This window comes from Staurois parvus, unplaced genomic scaffold, assembly GCF_062004578.1.
Source record: "Staurois parvus isolate SC_StPar_1 unplaced genomic scaffold, SC_StPar_1.0 ptg000599l, whole genome shotgun sequence".
In the NCBI taxonomy this organism is placed as follows: Eukaryota; Metazoa; Chordata; class Amphibia; order Anura; family Ranidae; genus Staurois; species Staurois parvus.
The window spans coordinates 1-18,552 of NW_028318395.1; the positions used below are offsets into that span (position 1 = coordinate 1).

Consider the following 18,552-nt stretch of genomic DNA (forward strand, 5'->3'; position numbering starts at 1 on the left):
ATCCTCACCTACCCCTCCTACAACACACAACACCATCACCTCAACCTCCACCAAACAACAACACACCAACAACAACCACACCAACCCCCCCACCCCCAACCACAACACCACCACCCACACCCAAAACCCACCACCCCCACAACCACCCAACAACACCAACACCTACACCACCCCCACAACACACCCAAACACCCCCCCCCCCCCCACCCAACCAAACCCACCAACCCACCCCCAACACCCACCCCCCACAACCCCCAACAACCACCCAACCCCAAACACCCAACCACCACACCCAACCCCCACCAACCCACAACACAACACCAACAAACCAACCACAACAACCCCCACCCAACCCCCCAACCACACCCAACCCACCACCCCAACCCCACCCCCCCACAAAACACCACCCACCCCAAACCACACCACAAACACCAAAAACACAACCAACCACCAAACCACCACAACACCCAACCCACCAAACACCAACACAAAAAACCACCAAACCCAAAACACAAACCCCACCAACACCCAAACACACCCAACCAACACCACAACCAAAAAACCCACAACAAAACAACAACAACAACCAAAACAAAAACCCAAAAACACCACCAAACCAAACAAAAACCACACCAACAACAACACCCAAACAAACCACCAACCACAAAACACCACCAAACAACCCAAACAACCAACAACACACAAACCAAACCAAAACCACCCAAACCAACAACACCCAACACCAAACACACCACCCAACCAAACACACAAAACCAACCAAAACACCACCAACACCAAACAACAACACAAACCAACCAACAACAACCCATACACACAACCAACACCAAAACCAACACACCAAACCCAAACAACACAACCAACCAACACCATACAAACTACACCACTACACAACAACTCATCCTATCACACCATCCTACAACATATCCACCAAACACAACAACACCTACAATCCAATCCATACTCCTCATCCATCTACTCACTTCTCTCAACAACCTCTCATACAACCTACACCTTATCTCATCCATTCTCCTTCTCCTTCCTTCTACCATCTCCTACTCCTTCTTCTCATCCTTCTCCTTCTCCTTCTCTCATCCTTCTCCTTCTCCTTCTCTCATCCTTCTCCTTCTCCTTCTCTTTCCTCATCTCCAAGGGCATTTAAATTAAAGGTACAGTGTTCTGCACTAATTTAAAGGCTCTCTGAAGCCTAGAAACCCTTTTTATAAGTCATCTTCGTAGCGAAGAAATTTGCATCGAATTTCACACTGGAATTCGCCGAATCAGCCGAATCGAATTTTTGAGAAATTCGCTCATCTCTATTTGTAACGAGTGGTTATCTGAGTTACTGTTGCCTTTCTATCATCTCAAACCAGTCTGTCCATTCTCCTCTGACCTCAACAAGACATTTTTGTCCACACAAATACCGCTTACAGGATATTTTCTCTTTTTCGTACCATTCTCTGTAAACCCTAGAGATGGTTGTGCTTGAAAATCCCAGTAGATCAGCAGTTTTTGAAATACTCAGACCTGCCTGTCTGGCACCAACAACTATGCCAAATTCAAAGTCACTTAAATCCCCTTTTTTCCTGATTCTGATGCTCAGTTTGAGCTTCAGCAAGTCGTCTTCACCACGTCTACATGCCTAAATGGATTGAGTTGCTGCCTTGTAATTGGCTGATTAGCAGTTTGTGTTACCAAGAAAGTGAACAGGTGTATCTAATAAAAGAGGCCAGTCAGTGTATATTTACTACCGTGTTTCCCCGAAAATAAGACAGTCTTATATTAATTTTAGTTGAAAAAAATGCACTAGGGCTTATTTTCAGGTAGGTCTTATTTTTATTGACGTTTCCACCAGCTATACAAAAAGGTAAGTTTTTTTTTTTTTTTTTAAAGCAAGCCCCCACCTCTGCCTTCTCTCTCTCTGCCCTTTTTCTCCCCCCCCTCTCTCTCTGCCTTCTCTCTCTCTGCCCTCTTTCTCCCTCCCCCCCCTCGCTCTCCTCCCTACCTACTACATGAAGCTGCAGTGCTGTCACCAGGGTCAGGGGATTACATACTTACCTGCTGCATACTCTGCCCGCCCCTCCAGCACTCCGACTTCAGCACTCGTGGCAGGGATGTGGACCCGCCCCTCTGCTGAAACTCCGAGGAGGAGAGGTGTCCGAATTGCCTGCCTCACTGGCCGTCCCCTCAATGTCTGCTTATTTCAGAAGCGGCACATACAGGGATGGACTGAGCCTCTCATGGGGCCCTGCAGTGACCCCAGGTCCTCGGACAGTGCCCGAATGGTCAGTCCGCCCCTGGTGGAGGTAGGTCTTATTTTCGGGGGAGGGCTTATATTAGCGGTACGTCAAAAAGTACTGCTAGGTCTTACTTTTGGGGAAACACTGTAGCAAGCAAGTGTACCCATTCCACATGGAGCAGAAATGTAGGCCTGTACAATGGCTGATTGATTGGTTAGCATGATGGCTTTGCAGTCCTGGAACCTTGGTTCAATTTGCAGCAGGAAGAAAAGTAGGTCTAGAGCACTTTATCATAGTAAACCCTCAGCTAGGTGTCTGTAAAGCAGTGGAACTCTAGGGGGGTGTAGATTTAAAACCTACTAGATACAAGGATGATGTGGTGAATTGTAAGGTGTGTGTGTTATTTCTTGTACTATTTTGTGTTCCATTTTAGATAGAACAGTAGTTAAATTAGCTTTAATAAATGTGTTGTAGTGATTTAAAAATGCAGCAAATGTGTATCAGATGCTCAATATGTACATTATGCAATAACTTTCTTTACACTGAAATTTTAGGAAAACTACTTTTAACAAGTGCTTTCCTTCTCCTTAATACTATCTGCTTACCTGGTTCGGGGATTGTCCAGCCCTTCTATTTCTGCATATTTACTTAGACTATACCTAGTAAAATAGGAGAGGTTTTCAGTGATGCTTCACTTTTTAAGGGGACAGAAGACTTGATTGTTTTATTAGGCAATGCAATAGGCTTGACTTAACATATGATAATCTCGTGCTTCTAGACCAGCAATCCTCTTGGTTAACTTACAAAATGCAGGAAGATGGGACACTTTATACTTTTCAAATACAGATGGCTGTGTCAACAGACTACCACAGTAGTTAATCGTCCCACTCCACAGCATTTCATGTCACTTAAACGTGCCCCCCCCCCCCATTTTCAAGGAATGTTGCTATAGTAGGCCTTTGTAGATGGGGCAGGTGCTGGAGCTTCAGCTGGTTGGAGGAAGGGGAGAGCAGCTGGATTTGTATGGGCTTTTGAGCTACGTTAAAGTTTGTCAAGCTGTAAGTGGTTGTATTCCTTGTGGCAGAATTGCCAACGACATGCAAGAGCAATACTAAACCATCAGGTGGACTATACAATAACGTTGACAGACAATACAATAGGATATGTTCAATTATATTAAGTGGTCAATAAAAAGCTTTGTGTGCTTGCTGAAACCCTTCCTATGAGTTAGCAGCTGTTGTTACTATTCCTGTTTTTATAAGCTATTTTACAGTAGAAGATCTACTGTCAAGTACATTTGGTAATGTGTTTTGTACGTTTTCTATGCTTTTTTCACTTTGGGCGCACAGTATGTAATTACCGGATATTAAATGCATTATCAGAGAATCTCTCCAGCATACACAGTATATTTCATTGTTGTTTTCACTGTTTTCTTGATTTTTATGCTTGCTTATCTTACTGTTTTTTGCTGTAGCTATGTTTTGTATTGGAAGAAAAGATTTTCAGAGCAGCCAATAACAGAATTCTGCTCCGTAATCAAGACTAATTCAGAAGCTCCAGAAGGTAAGTCTCATGAAAAAGGAATGCATAAATTCACACTCTTTTGTCCAAGGAGCTATGGAACTGTCCATTATTAATGTCAACAGTCGTATGCTATTTTCAATACATACCCTTGGAGTAATTTGATACCCATTTCCCCTTTTTATATTCCTGGCTTTAAAAGTTTTTAAACACTTAAACTTCTTGAAGAATTATGTTTAGAATAGACAATGTATATGGTATATATGTAAAAAAAAATTCCTATTTAACATTTAGGTGCAGAAGTTTTCCAGGATGCTGGGTAATTACTGTGACTGACTAAAACATGCTTCCTCAAGTCCTCTTCCAGGACAGCATATGAGAGATGGTTCTGCCCACTTGCAAACAGGAAACTCCCCACCCACCATTATATAAAAAAAGAACAATTCACCCTGGTGCATCTGGTTTTTGTGTTTCTTCCAGCCACACAGAAGCATCACTAGTTTATTTTATCTATGTTCTTAGGCCTTTGTGCTAGTTGCAGGTGCCTCCTGGCATATGATCCCCTTTGATTCTAGGGACATTGGACTTGGAGGGATTACATATCTGGATTTTATCCAGGCTACTTTTGTTGGTATCCTAGTTGTAGTACCTTCTTCTCCATCACCTTTTTGGTGTTCCCCAAGGTTCCTTCTATGCCAGAGGAGAATCAACTATCATGGTGGGCACAAAGACTCTAGTGTAGCCCTCACACATGGGGTCAATTTCTGAATCCTCCCCTGTGTTGCCTCAGGCAGAATGCAGCCTGCTTTGCTGCAGGTCCCCCTGAATGCACAGTAATATTGTGGGTGTGTGGGTATACCCTGGTTCCAGCATCTACAGACACCAGGACTGGAGGATGGAACAGTAGGTGGACCTTGATCTTACCATGCTACACCATGCAGTCTGATTCCGCCAGAACAGCTGCTAAGAATCTGTCAGAGTGCTCCAACGGTAGGTTAGTTTGAGTTTTTTTCTTATAGCTGTCCTTCCTACTATAACCATGCTGTGGAGAGGCACAGTGTGGTGTACCATTGGGAGGAGGGGCTCTCTTTTGGGTATTGGTTGCTATGGGTGTTTGCATTCCTCTTACAAGCCCAGGGTAAATGTGATTTGTGTTCCTGTCCACTATTAATGTGGCCAATTGGAGGCAGAGGCTGCAGACCTTAAGCCTCACGTGGCAGAGTAGCTGAAAGATATGCAGAAGCCCAACTTGCTAACTCCTTCCTACACTAATGTTACACTTCTACAGGTGCAAGGCCACTGGGGTTTGCTTACTCAATTTTTACCATTGATTACATATTTTTTTTTTTTTTTTTTTGCAGCGAGGGGGGGAGGGGGGGTCTGCTGGGGTTTAATTCAAGTTTGCTATGATTGATTTTGGTCAATAGCCTTAATAAGGGTGTTTGTTTTTTTTTTTGTAAGAACATACTCATGGTTAAGCTATCATGGAATCCTACTGTACGGTTTTTCTGGGTCTCATTCGTTCCCCCTAAGTCAGGGCTTAGGAATTGGTGATTCCTTCACTATTTTCAAACCCATCAAAGGATAGAAGGCAATGTCTACATGCTTGTTGTAGCTGATTGACCTCCCATTGGATGGTGCCTTCATATTTCCAGGACCAATGGCACATAACAAATTAGCCATTTTTAAGGGTGGCATTCTGACCACCACTGCAAGGGATTTATTCTTCACACTGACTTCCAATGTATAAGGCATTTTTCCCTTTGTCCACAGATGAATTGATTTCAGTAAAGGATTCCTGAAGCCTGAGATTCATTTTAGGGGTTGCCACCTGGTCTGATGTTCATATGGTGTTTTTCACATATCAGTATGGCCATGCTCCCCTGTCAGGAATAAGCCTTATGGAATAGGTCCTGCAAGCATCCTAAGATGATAAACTCACGTTCAGGAGCTTTTCTGTGTTTTTCTCAGCAGCCCTGAACTCTCCCTAATGTTTTCCTATGTGTCCATATGCACTTTACAGTCGTTTTTTTGAACACCTCAAACTTGCGTTCAGGAGTAGATTTTATCAGTGTTTCAAACGCTTGTAAACGCGGCTAACTGCGTTTAGAAGCGTTTTTTGACTAGTCCATATCCAGGGCACAATTCACTAAGCGGTATCCTACCGCATCCGAGTATGCGGTAGGATACCGTATAGCATTTAAAAAAACCCAAAACATTTGATTCTACTAAAAAAGGCTACAAGAATACCGCATGATTTTATCAAGTCATGCAGAATTTTAGTAGTGAAAAGCATGCATCATGTTTCAGCTGTCAGCGGCGTTCTCAATGACAGCTGAATGTAAAAGAAAAAATTGCCGGCAATTAAAAATAATTTTAAAAAATGGCGTGGGGTCCCCCCAACCATACCAAGCCCTTCGGGTCTGGTATGGATTTTGAGGGGAAGCCCCACGCCAAAAAAAAAAATGGCGTGGGGTTCCCCCCCAAAATCCATACCAGACCCGGCAGGTCAGGAAAGGGGGGGCAAGCAAGCACCCCCTCCCCGAACTATACCAAACCACATGCCCTCAACATGGGGGGGGGGTGCTTTGGGATAGGGTGAGCTTCCCCCCCCCCCCCCCCCCCCAAAGCACCTTGTCCCTATGTTGATGTGGACAATTGCCTCTTCCCCACGACCCTGGTCAGTGGTTGTGGGGGTCTACGGGTGGGGGCTTATTGGTATCTGGAGGTCCCCTTTAGCAAGGGGGCCCCCAGATCCTGGGCCCCCCCCCCCACGTGAATGAGTATGGGGTACATGGCACCGCTACCCATTTACAAAAAAAAAAAAAGGTAGTGTGAAAAGACAGGAGTCATTATTTGCCAAGTCCTTTAATAAAAGAATGTCCCCCAAAGTAGATCCAACGTCAATCACGATGTCACCTCCTCTCCGAAGAAAAAAAAAAACCCTCCACTACCGCAGCTGGCCCCCGGCCATCTGCTCAGAAGCTGGCTTGATAGTTCTTAAATATGTAAGGGGCGGGGTCACACAGGTGATGTCATCGGGTGGCTCTGCCGCTTACATATTTAAGAACTGTCAAACCAGCTTCTGAGTAGATGGCGGGGGGCCAGCATCAGTAGCGGTGGACATTGTGACATCGTGATTGACATTGGATTTACTTCAGGGGACATTCTTTTATTAGCCACAAGCCTACAGGGCACTTATACCCCCTTCCTACCCAGGCCAATTTCCAGCTTTCAGCGCTGTTGCACTTTGAATGACAATTGCGCGGTCATGCAACACTATACCCTTATGAAATTTTTACCATTTTTTTGAGACCGCTTTATTTTGGTGGTATTTAATCAACTCTGGGTTTTTTATTTTTTCTTAAACCAAAAACCACTAAAAATTTTGAAAAAAAAAATGTTTTTTCTTAGTTTTTGTTATAAAATTTTGTAAATAAGTGATTTTTCTCCTTCACTGATGTGTGCTAATGAGGCTGCAGTGATGGGCACCGATAGGCTGCACTGATGGGCACCGATAGGCTGCACTGATGGACACTGATAGGTGGCACTGATAGGCATTGACAGGCATCCCTGATGGGCACTGAAAGGCAGCACTGATATATGGCACTGATAGGTGGCACTGACTGGCACTGATAGGTGGGACTGACTGGCAATGATGGGTGACACTGAAAGGCAGCTCAGATGGGCACTGATATGTGGCATTGATGTGCACTGGTAGACACAGATATGTGGCATTGATGTGGCACTGATGGGCACTGGCACGTGGCACTGGTGAGCACTGACAGCTATCACTGATGGACACTGACAGGTGGCACTGCTGGAGCTACACTGATCATCAGGGCACACTGATCATCAGTGTTCTGATGATCAGTGTAGATTTCCCCTCCGCGGAATGCCGATTACTGGCTTTCCTCTACTCTCGAGCTGTCAGCGTGACCGCTCGTGAGGAGAGAAATGCCGATAACCGGCATTTCCCTGTTTACATGTGATCAGCTGTGATTGGACACAGCTGATCACATGACCGAGCCGACATCTTCGGCTCTTTCCGAGGACCGGTGATCCGCTGTGTCCGAGGTGTACAGCGCACCACCAATTGCCGCGCTGCATGCTCCCTGAGCTGCGCATGTGCGGTGAGAATGGGAGGACGTCATATGACGTACTCCCAGAACGAGAGAACCACCTTGCGTCTGTCATTGGACTATATGGCGGGCAGGAGGTGGTTAAAGGACTTGTCAAAGAATGACTCATGTCTTTTTTTTTTTCCACACTAACTTTTTGTTTTCTTTTTTGTGAATGGGTAGCGGTACCATGCACCCCATACTCATTCATGTGGGGGGGGGGGCAGGATCTGGGGGCCCCCTTGCTAAAGGGGGCTTCCAGATTCTGATAAGCCCCCCCTCCCCCCGCCTTTAGACCCCCACAACCACTGGCCAGGATTGTGGGGAAGAGACCCTTGTCCCCATCAATATGGGGACAAGGTACTTTGGGGGGGTGGGGGCTTGCTTGCTCACCCCCTTCCCCCCCGGCAATTAAACAATAATGAAAAAAAAAATGGCATGGGGTCCCCCCCTCCCATCATACCAAGCCCTTCGGGTCTGGTATGGATTTTGGGGAAAACCCCACACCATTTTTTTTTTTTTTTTTAATTTTGGCGTGGGGCTTTCCCTCAAAATCCATACCAGACCCGAAAGGCTTGGTATGGATGGGAGGAAGGGATCCCACGCCGTTTTTTTAATTAGTTTTTTATTGCCAGAAATTCTTTCTTTTACATTCAGCTGTCAGTGGGAGTCCTGCTGAGAGCTGAAACATTAATGAATGCTTTTCACTACTAAAATACCGCCTGACTTGATAAAATAACTCATGCGGTATTTTAGTAGCCTTTTTTTTTGTGAATTTACTATTTTTCAGTGCATTCTGGGCATTTGGGAGGGTCTCCTGAGGTTATCTTATAAAAACGCTTCTAAACGCAAACGTGCATAAACGCGTTATGGAAACGTGGCTAAACTGACGTTTTTTCAACCTACGTTTTCCAGCAGTCAGTTTCCATCGTTCAGAAGAGTTTTCCCAAACGCCCCGTGCACATGAACTCTAACTCTCTTCCTAGAAATCTTCCAGTACAGCACGGATTTCATCCCTATTTTTGTATCTAAGTAGTAGAGTTTTTTAAAATATAATTTGTACTTCCTGTTTGTTCATTTTGGTGCTTTTTCATCACTGAGGCAAAAGGGTGATTTATTTATTTATTCCCCATAATGGTGGATAATGTTTCCTGTTTTCAGGTGGGCAGAGCCATCTCTCAAATGCTGCCCTGGAAAATTCCTAGAAATTTAGTTACTAGGTAACTAATGGGTTTTTTTGGGGTTTTTTTTTATATATATAATTTACTTTTTATTAACTTTTTTAAAGCGCTTACAAGAAACAGAGTTGCATAGAATTGTGAAATAACAATCACAAGGCAATAAAAGAACAAAGAAACAGGCTCATCGATGAGAGGCATATAGGTAAATACAATGTCAGTGCATAACAATGAATTAACCGCCATTTTCAGACAATTGAATAGGCAAATTGGAAACCATAAGATCTATCAGTTCCCAAACTGCTTCAAAGGTGGTGACAGAGTTAGCATGCAAAGCAGTGAGGTATTCCATTCTTCTAATTTCTGCTATGACCTTCACCAGTTCTGAATGTGTAGGAGGCATAGTAGAAAGCCAATGCATGGGAATGGTTTTCCTGGCCGCTGTTAAAACATGGGAGGATTTTTTCCTGGCAAATTTGGAGAGGCCTGGAAAAGGCAGGCCCAGCAAAAAGAGGATAGGCTCAAATGGAATGATTGCCTGTAATAGTAGCTGCAAAAGGTTAAGAACCTCTCTCCAGAAGAGTGCAATGTGTTGGCAAGTCCAAAAAATATGAAAAAGAGTGCCTGTTTCCTCGCCACATTGCCAGCAGACCGGAGAAACACCCAGATTGCGAGCATGGAGAATCTCAGGGGGCTTATACCAAAACATCAGTATTTTATAAGTGTTTTCTTTATATACTACACAAATAGAAGATCTGGAGGCAGCCTCCCATAACCTACTCCATTGATCCAATATCACGTTGGAGGATTCGGGGCCATTTGTGCATATAAAGGTGTGCATCAATGGAAAGGGGACAAGCGTCTCGAAGCAGCTTATAAGTAGAGGAAATTATTCCCCATTGGTAGGGACCCTGAATACAGATACATCCGAAGAGAGTAGGCTTCTCAAGGGTTAGAGATTGTGTTTTGGAGGAGAAAAAGTGATGTATCTGTAGATATACATAATACTGGTGAGATGACATACGAGTAGCTTTTTTTTTTTTTTTTTTATTTTTTTTTTTTTTTTATTTCAATGGTTTTTATTAATTTTAAACAGTATAAAACAGAGGCAACAGAGGCAACAAAACACGCCCACGCAGGGGCTATCAATTGCACCGATAGAAAATGCATAATAGAGCAGACAACGCTCTAATTCCAATAAGGCAAAACGTATGCCCGCGCAGGGGCTATCAATGGCACATAGGTTACAATAACATCAGTGAAACTCAGATTATCGCACCTAAAGACAGCTGTCCACTGTCACATCAAAACAAACAGAAAAGGAAAGAAGAAAAGCAGAGAAGAAAGAAAGAGAAAAAGAAAAAAAAAAACAAAAAAAAAAAAAAACAAAACAAAAAAAAACACACACCAAAGAGCAAGGGTCCATGAGCGCCAATACAAAACTCCTTCACCTCCCTACACTGGCAGGGGGGAGCGTGGGAAAGGCATATTGCAACCACGGCTCCCATATTGTCAAAAATTTATGTTGAGAGTCGTTGCATATACTCGACATCTGTTCATTGAGCATCATAGTAGTCATACGATCCCGCACCCCCTGAAAAAGTACAAACGGACTCTTCCAGGCCTGGGCAATTGTCCTAGTGGCCGATAAAAACAAATAGGAAGCCAACCGCTGCTGACGAGCCAAGAGGCCCGGTATGGGGCAATGAAGCAAAGCATACCGAGCATCCCGGCGTATGGAGAGATGAAACAAAGTGAAAAGGAGGCCAAACACACGAGACCAAAAACGAACCAACCTCGGGCATGACCACCAGATATGCAGTACATCGCCACGATGGCCACAACCTCGAAAACATCGATCACTACAGGCAGGGTTAGCCTGGGCCAAACGAGCCGGCACCCAATACCAACGAAACAATACCTTATAGGCTGCTTCCAGCGTGGTCGTATTAAACGAACATTTAGCTATGAGTGACCAGGCTTTATGCCAGTCCTCCGGATCCACAGCCACTCCCAGGTCGCGTTCCCACTGAACTACATATGAAAGAGAAGTGTGCGACGAGCATCTGTTCAAAGCTGCGTAAAGAAGGGAGATAAGGCCCGGGGCGCCCGGACGCTGTTGGCAAAGCCGTTCAAAGGCAGATTTCTGATATGGGAAAGCAGAAGTGGCCCTCAGCGAGAGCAGCCAGTGCCGCAATTGAAGGTACCGAAAAAATTCCGCTGGGGGAACATCCCGAGACTCCTGGAGGACATTCCAGGTGGGAAAGGACCAAAAAATCAAAAAGTGTTGCACCTGTGAGAAACCATGAGCCACCCACCAAGAAAATGCCCTCGGGTGATCTAGACCCGGCGGGAAAAGAGGATTATTAACGATTGGAAGCAAGGGCAAGAAAGGCGACATCAGACCACTAGAGTAACGTACCGAGTCCCAGACTCGTAGGCCATGGAGCAACATCGGACTCAGCACCGTAGGGCGCAGGGCAGGGGGAAGCCATAGAAGTGTCGATAGTGCGATAGGGGCACAATTAGGTAGTTCCAGCAGGACCCAGAGAGGAACGTCGGAGGAAGCGTGCAACATAGACAGCGGGGCAATTTGGCTCGCCTGATAATACTTAGTTACATTGGGTACCCCAAGACCACCTTGGAGTCTATGAGCAAAGAGCGTATTTCTAGAAACTCTGGGATGCTTATTGGCCCAGATAAAACGCATAAACTTCGCCTGAAGCAACCGAAGAAAATGAGGGGGAACCCGCACTGGGAGGGTGCGAAAATAATATAACAATTTTGGCAAGATAGTCATTTTCACTGAGTGAACCCGTCCTATCCAAGACAGGTGCGGAAATTGCCAGGAATGCATAAGAGAAGATAAGGAGCTAAGCAAAGGATAATAATTTGCAGCAAAAAGGGAGTCATAGGTGGGGGTCAAGCGAATGCCCAAGTATTCAAGAGAAGAGGAAGCCCACCGGTAAGGGAAATGGGATTGTAGGCGTGAAACCAAATCTGAAGCCAAAGTAATATTGAGAGCAACGGTTTTATCCAAATTAATACGTAGACCCGAGATCAAGGAAAAGCGCTCAAGAACCCGTTGCAAATTAGGAAGCGTCGTCAGAGGATTAGTAAGGGTCAAGAGGGCATCGTCCGCAAAGAGGCTCAGCTTAAACTCCTGTCCCGCGTATGGAACCCCCGATACATTGCAGTCGGTCCGGAGCGCTAAAGCCAGTGGCTCAAGCGCCAGGACAAAGAGTGCCGGGGACAGTGGGCAGCCCTGCCTCGTCCCTCGCCCAACAGGAAAGGGATCCGAGAAATATCCAGCGTATTTAACGGAAGCCGAAGGAAAGGAATACAAGGCTTGAATCCATGAGAGAATAGAATCCCCAAAACCCCAGCGAGACAGCACAAACCGCAGATATTCCCAGGATAGAGAATCAAAAGCTTTATATATGTCCAAGGACAGTAAGAATCCTGGGATTTTCCGTTGTTGCAGAAAATGTATAAGATGGACCACCTTACGGACGTTATCACCCGCCTGCCTCCCGGGGACGAACCCTACTTGGTCCCTGTGGACCAGGCTACACAAATATTTATTGATGCGAAAACTAAGGATCTTGCCCAATATTTTCAAGTCTTCATTAAGAAGAGAGATGGGCCGGAAGGCTTGCGGTTCCTGGACATCATCGGTCGTCTTAGGAATCATAGAGATATGTGCCCTAAGTGCGTCCGGAGAGGGCAAGGAGCCCTGTCGTAACTCATTAAAGTAGGCAGCTAAAAAGGGTGCCAAAAGGGCTGAGAATTTTTTATAATAGAGACCGGAGAAGCCGTCTGGACCTGGGGCCGCGGTGGACCGTAAAGATTTGATTGCTTGTAGCACTTCCGGTACGGTGACACCTGCGTTGAGGGCCGCCTGTGCTGCCTCGGTTAATCCAGGAAGATGGAGGTCCTGAAAGAATGCCTCTGCCTGGGCCACAGGGAAGGGATCTGGGGCAGCATAGAGGCGCGAAAGGAAGTCCGAGAATCGGGAAACAATCTGCTGGGGATTAGAAGTACAGCCACCCGTGGAAAGTCGAAGCCGAATCGGTTTATGGGGTTTCCCCACAGAATTTAGTTTCCTGGCTAGCATGGGACCGGGCTTATTAGCACACGAATAGAATTTATGTTTGGTCCAACGCAAGGCCCGTTCCGCCTCCGAAGAGGCAAGGAGGTCCAATTCTGTCGCCAGAGCGTCCCGAGCGCGTTTATGGGCCACGGATGGAGATGACTTCCAACGCGCATCCGCAGAGGCCAGGAGAGAATGAAGCTCCGAGAGTCGACGTTCCCGCTCCCGCTTCCGGACCGCAGCCAGCTGTATAACATGACCCCGCACCGTGGCCTTATGCGCTTCCCATAGGGGCACTGCTGAAGAGACCGATCCCGAGTTTTCCGTAAAGTATGTCCGTAAGAAGAATTCTATTTCTTGGCAGGTAGCCTGAGTGGTCAGTAAAGAGTCATTGATGCGCCAATGAAAAGGGCGTCGTTCTGACCCAGAAAGGGCAAGGAGGAGTACCAAAGGATCATGGTCTGACCAGGGTGAGGAGGGAATAGTTATCCGCCGGACCGAGGGGAGTTGCTGGACCTGCATGAATATATGATCAATTCTACAAAAACTGTCATGAGGGTTAGAATAGAACGTAAAGTCGCGTTCAGTTGGATGAAGTTCCCTCCAGACGTCCGCTAACCCCGCTGTCCGCAAAAGAGAGCGCATACGTGCCTCCAGCACCAAGTCATGAGAGGGGGTCGCTCCTTGTGCGTAGCGCCTATCCAGTGTGGAATCCAAGGTAACATTCGAATCCCCCATAACAAGAAGAAGACCCTTAGAGTGTCGAGAAATAATGGTGCAAAGATGTGAAAAGAATTTATGCTGGAAACGGTTAGGCGCGTAGTAAGAGACAAAGGTAACCTCCTGGTCCCAGAGGGTGCCTTGCAGAAGCAAATACCTGCCCGTGGGGTCCGCTATATTCCGAGCACAGACAAAGGGGAGATTGCGTTTAAAAGCTATCAGAACACCCTGACGCTTCTCAGGAGCCGAGGCCGTGTAAAAGATGGGATAGTGAGGTGAAAGATAACGCGGAGCGGAGGACTGAGAAAACCTGGTCTCCTGTAGACATACCACATCAATTTGTTGTGACTTGAGATGATGAAAAACTTTAGCCCGCTTCTGAGGCGAATTGAAGCCTTGAACATTATGTGAATATATTTTCAAAAGGGGTGAGGCCATGGCGGTATCAACGCAACACGCTCAGCAGAAAAAAGCCCAAAGCAGCCAGCAATTTCCACTCCCAATGGCGATCGGACCATGGCGTCCCGGAACCCTGCAGAAAACAAAAACAAAAAAAAACAGAGAAAAAGAGAAGAACAAAGAAAGAAAAAAGGAAAAAGACACAAAAAGTATACACAACAGTGCAATCGTGTCACACCAATGGTGACGTGCATCCTACACATGAAGGATACAGTTAGGGGTAACTCTACCACCGGACAAATGGCTGCAAATGGAAACATCAAAACAGAAGCCCTCAGGGGGCAAAAAGGCAATGTACATAATAGAATATAGTAAATCTTAATAAACTAAAAGTCCCAGGAGCAGGAACCTCCGCGACAACCTCCCCATAGAAACCCGGAGAACCACAGGGGCCAACCCCCCTCCACCCAACCAGGCCCACCGGGTCAACCTCCCACCCCGGAGCCCAAGGGAACCATCACCCAATGCCACAAACGTAGACCCAAGCACCATCACATGGACCCAAAACAGGCTGCGGCAGCAAAAAGTCCCGATTCCTAAGTCCAGGAAGAGACCCCCCCCAACCCGGGATGAAACCCAAAAGGGCAAGCCGGAGCAGTCTCAACCTAGAATGTTGACAAACCGGGGAGGCCCTAAGGGCCAAACTCACGATCTCGTCAGGGTAGTCCCTCGGTGAGACAATATGTGGGAGTTCCAAGGCGCATCTTCAGCCTGGAGAAGAACAGGAAGGACTTGATCGCGAAGGGGTCTGAGGGAGAGCCCCCCTCCTGGTGGACGACCGCTCCCAGATGCGGCCCAGAGCGGGCGGCCTTGCCGAGGATCCAGATGAATGAGCCGGGCTCCGATCAGCAGCTTCCGGCGAGAGAAGATGTAGAGATTCCAAGAGAGAATGGGCCTCCTCCGGCGTAGCCACAGAATGACTGCGGCCCTGGTAGGTGAAGGTGAGGCGGAACGGAAAGCCCCAAGCATATTTAATTCTGTGTTTCACCAGGACCGAAGTGAAGGGCTTCAACTGGCGTCGCTTCTGGAGAGTGGTCTGAGAGAGGTCTGCGAAAAGCTGGTAGCGGTGCCCCTGGAAGCTAAGATCAGGGTTATTTCTGGCCGCCAAGAGGATAGTTTCCTTAGTGCGGTAATAAGTAAACTTGATGATAATGTCCCTCGGGGGCCCATCCGGTCGTCTGGGGCCCAAAGAACGATGTATGCGGTCAAATTCGAGCCGGTCAATGGGAATAGCGGGTGTCAGCTCCTGAAACAGAGCAGTAGCAGTGGAGGTAAGATCCGTGACCGTTTCCGGAATACCCCTTAACCGCAAATTGCCACGGCGGGAACGGTTTTCGAAATCCTCAAGCCGCAGTAGTGCGTCCGCCAATTCCTTCTTAAGGTCGCACAGGTCCTGTTCGTGATTTTCAATGACCGTGGCAGCAGCGTCCATTTTATCTTCGAGATCATTCGTCCGATTGCCCAAATCCCGAATTTCCCGCGAAAGACGGTCGGCCAGCTTGGAGGTAGCGGAGGACAATTCTGATTGCAACATAGTTTTAAAGCGGCGCAGGAGCTCGGCATCCCGCAGGGATGGAATGTGCGACTGCCGGGATGGCTCTGGATCCAGGTCCTCCCCACTGCCAGGATCCATCTCACCTGCAGGTAGTGATGGCAGGGGACCCAAACTTGCAGCCAGGGCTTCAGCTGTTGTCCCGGGCGAAAACCGCGAATCCGCGGCCGGGGTCCTGGAAGCCTCCGGCGGCCGGCCCAAAATCGAGGCCGCGGCTTCACCCGCGATCTCCGGCGGGTAGGCCGCAACCTCCCGAACGGTCCGTCGGACACTGGAGGTGCGGGCAGCCGGGGTTTTTTTCCCCATCAGGGTGCTAGAAGGACAGGGGGACAGGTAGGAAGCGGAGGGACCCCCCCTGAGGGTCAGAAATCGGCCGATTTGTCCGGTGGCCGAGACAGTGAATTAATAGGCAGCCATCCTGGCTGCTGCTCACGAGCGCCCCCCCACGAGTAGCTTTTTGAATCTCAGAAAAGGATTTCAGCTTATGGGTCACTGGGTGAACCAAGTGTCGCAATTTAAATAGATCGGCTTTGGCCCAGGGAGCCACACGAGCCAAAGCCAAACTATCAGGGAGACTGGGATTAAATATGACATTGGTCAGGGGAGAACACAGAGAAGACAGGGCAAATCTAACCTTACACCACCTCCATATAGATAACGTAAAGTGCATGGGCCCAAGCAGGAGATGTTTGTAAGAGGTGGTTTCAGTGTTGGTCATAGACCAGAATAAAGAACAAGGGTGCGTTGGACACAATTGTAGCCATTCAATCTCTGCCCATTTATTAGGGGGGCGCTGGGAGGACCATGCGACGAGTATGAAGGTGAGTAGCCAAATAATATGAGACAATATCTGGGGCCCCCAGACCTCCCCTAGATTGAGGAGAGAGGACAGTATGGGCATTTCGGTGAGATTTATTATGCCAGATGAAGTGAAGGAAAGATTTCTGAAGGGAATGCAACTTGGACATGGGAATAGGAACAGGAAGCGTCTCAAACAGATACAGAAGTTTAGGCAGTATGGTAATTTTTAGTACATTAATCCTTCCCAGGAAGGAGATGGCAAGATTGTCCCAAGATTTTAAGGATTGACAAATAGCATGAAACGGGGGGAAAAATTAGACTCATAAAGGGAGTGCTAAGAGGCGGTAAGGCTGGTACCTAAATACCTCAAGGCATGTGAGTACCATCGATAGGGATAATTTGACAGGAGAGAAGATAAAATGGTAGATGGTATGTGGAGCGGTAATGCTTCGGTTTTAGACGTGTTGACCTTATAACCCGACTGGGCACTGAAAAGCTGTAGAGTACAATGTAAGACCAGCAGAGTAATGTGGGGCTCCATCAGTGTCAGCAAGATATCATCAATAAACAAAGATTGTTTAAAGTCACTATTGTGGGTGTGTATCCCATGGATATCTGTATTGGATCTGATGGCTAGCCGGGACAAAGCCCACCTGGTCTCTGTGAATAAGTTTGGATATACATTTGGCCAGTCTATTAGCTAGAATTTTCGTAAAAATCTTGTAGTCAGAATTTAGTAAAGCTATAGGACAATCGTTATCTGGAAGGAAATGGTCCTTATCCAGCTTGGGGATCACAGAAATGTATGAGCGAGTAAAATCATCATGTGGGTGCGACCCCCTCAGGAGATCCCGAAACAAAGCCAGAAGATGGGGGGCTAAAATGCCGATAAAGGATTTGTAATATGAATAAGGAAGACCGTCTGGCCTTGGGGACTTGTGAGTAGGAAGATGTTTTGACAACATCCAATAATTCTTTAATGAATATGTTCCCGTTCAGAGCTGTGGTATCAGAAGGTGACAAACATGGCAATTGTAATGAGTCAAAAAATGCGTCAAAAACAGCCAACTGAAGGGGAGGGTGAGTATCGGGCTAGGTAGCTATAAAGCTTCTCATAGTATTCCCCAAATATTGTAGCCATAACATGCGGGTCATATGTAGGTTTGCCATCAGACTGAAGTAGGTGCCCCGGTAGTGAGGGGGACGTTTGATATTTACAGTGAGGAACAGAAGTATTTGAACACCCTGCGATTTTGCAAGTTCTTAGAAATCATGGAGGGGTCTGAAATTCACATTGTAGGTGCATTCCCACTCTGAGAGACAGAGTTTAAAAAAAAAAAATTCAGTAAATCACATTGTATGATTTTTAAAATATTTATTTGTCTTGCACTGCTGAACATAAGTATTTGAACACCTGAGAAAATCATTGTTAATATTTTGTACAGAAGCTTTTGTTTGCAATTACAGAGGTCAAACATTTCCTGACGTTCTTGACCAGGTTTGCACACACTGCAACAGGGATTTTGGCCCACTCCTCCACACAGATCTCCTCTAGATCTGTCAGGTTTCGGGGCTTTCGCTGAGCAACACAGAGTTTCAGCTCCCTCCAAAGATGTTCTATTGGATTTAGGTCTGGAGACTGGCCAGGCCACTCCAGAACCTTGATATGCTTCTTACGGAGCCACTCCTTGGTTATCCTGGCTGTGTGCTTCGGGTCGTTGTCATGTTGGAAGACCCAGCCACGACCCATCTTCAATGCTCTGACTGAGGGAAGGAGGTTGTTGCTCAAAATCTCACAATAAATGGCCCCATTCATCCTCTCTTTAATACAGTGGAGTCGTCCTGTCCC

The 18,552-nt window shown here is 46.6% G+C and overlaps 1 protein-coding gene across 1 annotated transcript in view; it reads left to right on the top strand.

Annotated features, from left to right (window-relative positions):
• The first annotated feature begins 3,700 nt into the window (after window positions 1-3,700).
• The window catches only part of LOC149449852 (zinc finger protein 277-like), a 64,651-nt gene continuing 49,799 nt past the window's right edge, over window positions 3,701-18,552 (top strand). Inside the window, exon 1 of the mRNA XM_089692683.1 lies at window positions 3,701-3,821. Coding sequence (XP_089548809.1) covers window positions 3,701-3,821 — 121 coding nt within the window. The remainder of the gene's footprint in view (window positions 3,822-18,552) is intronic.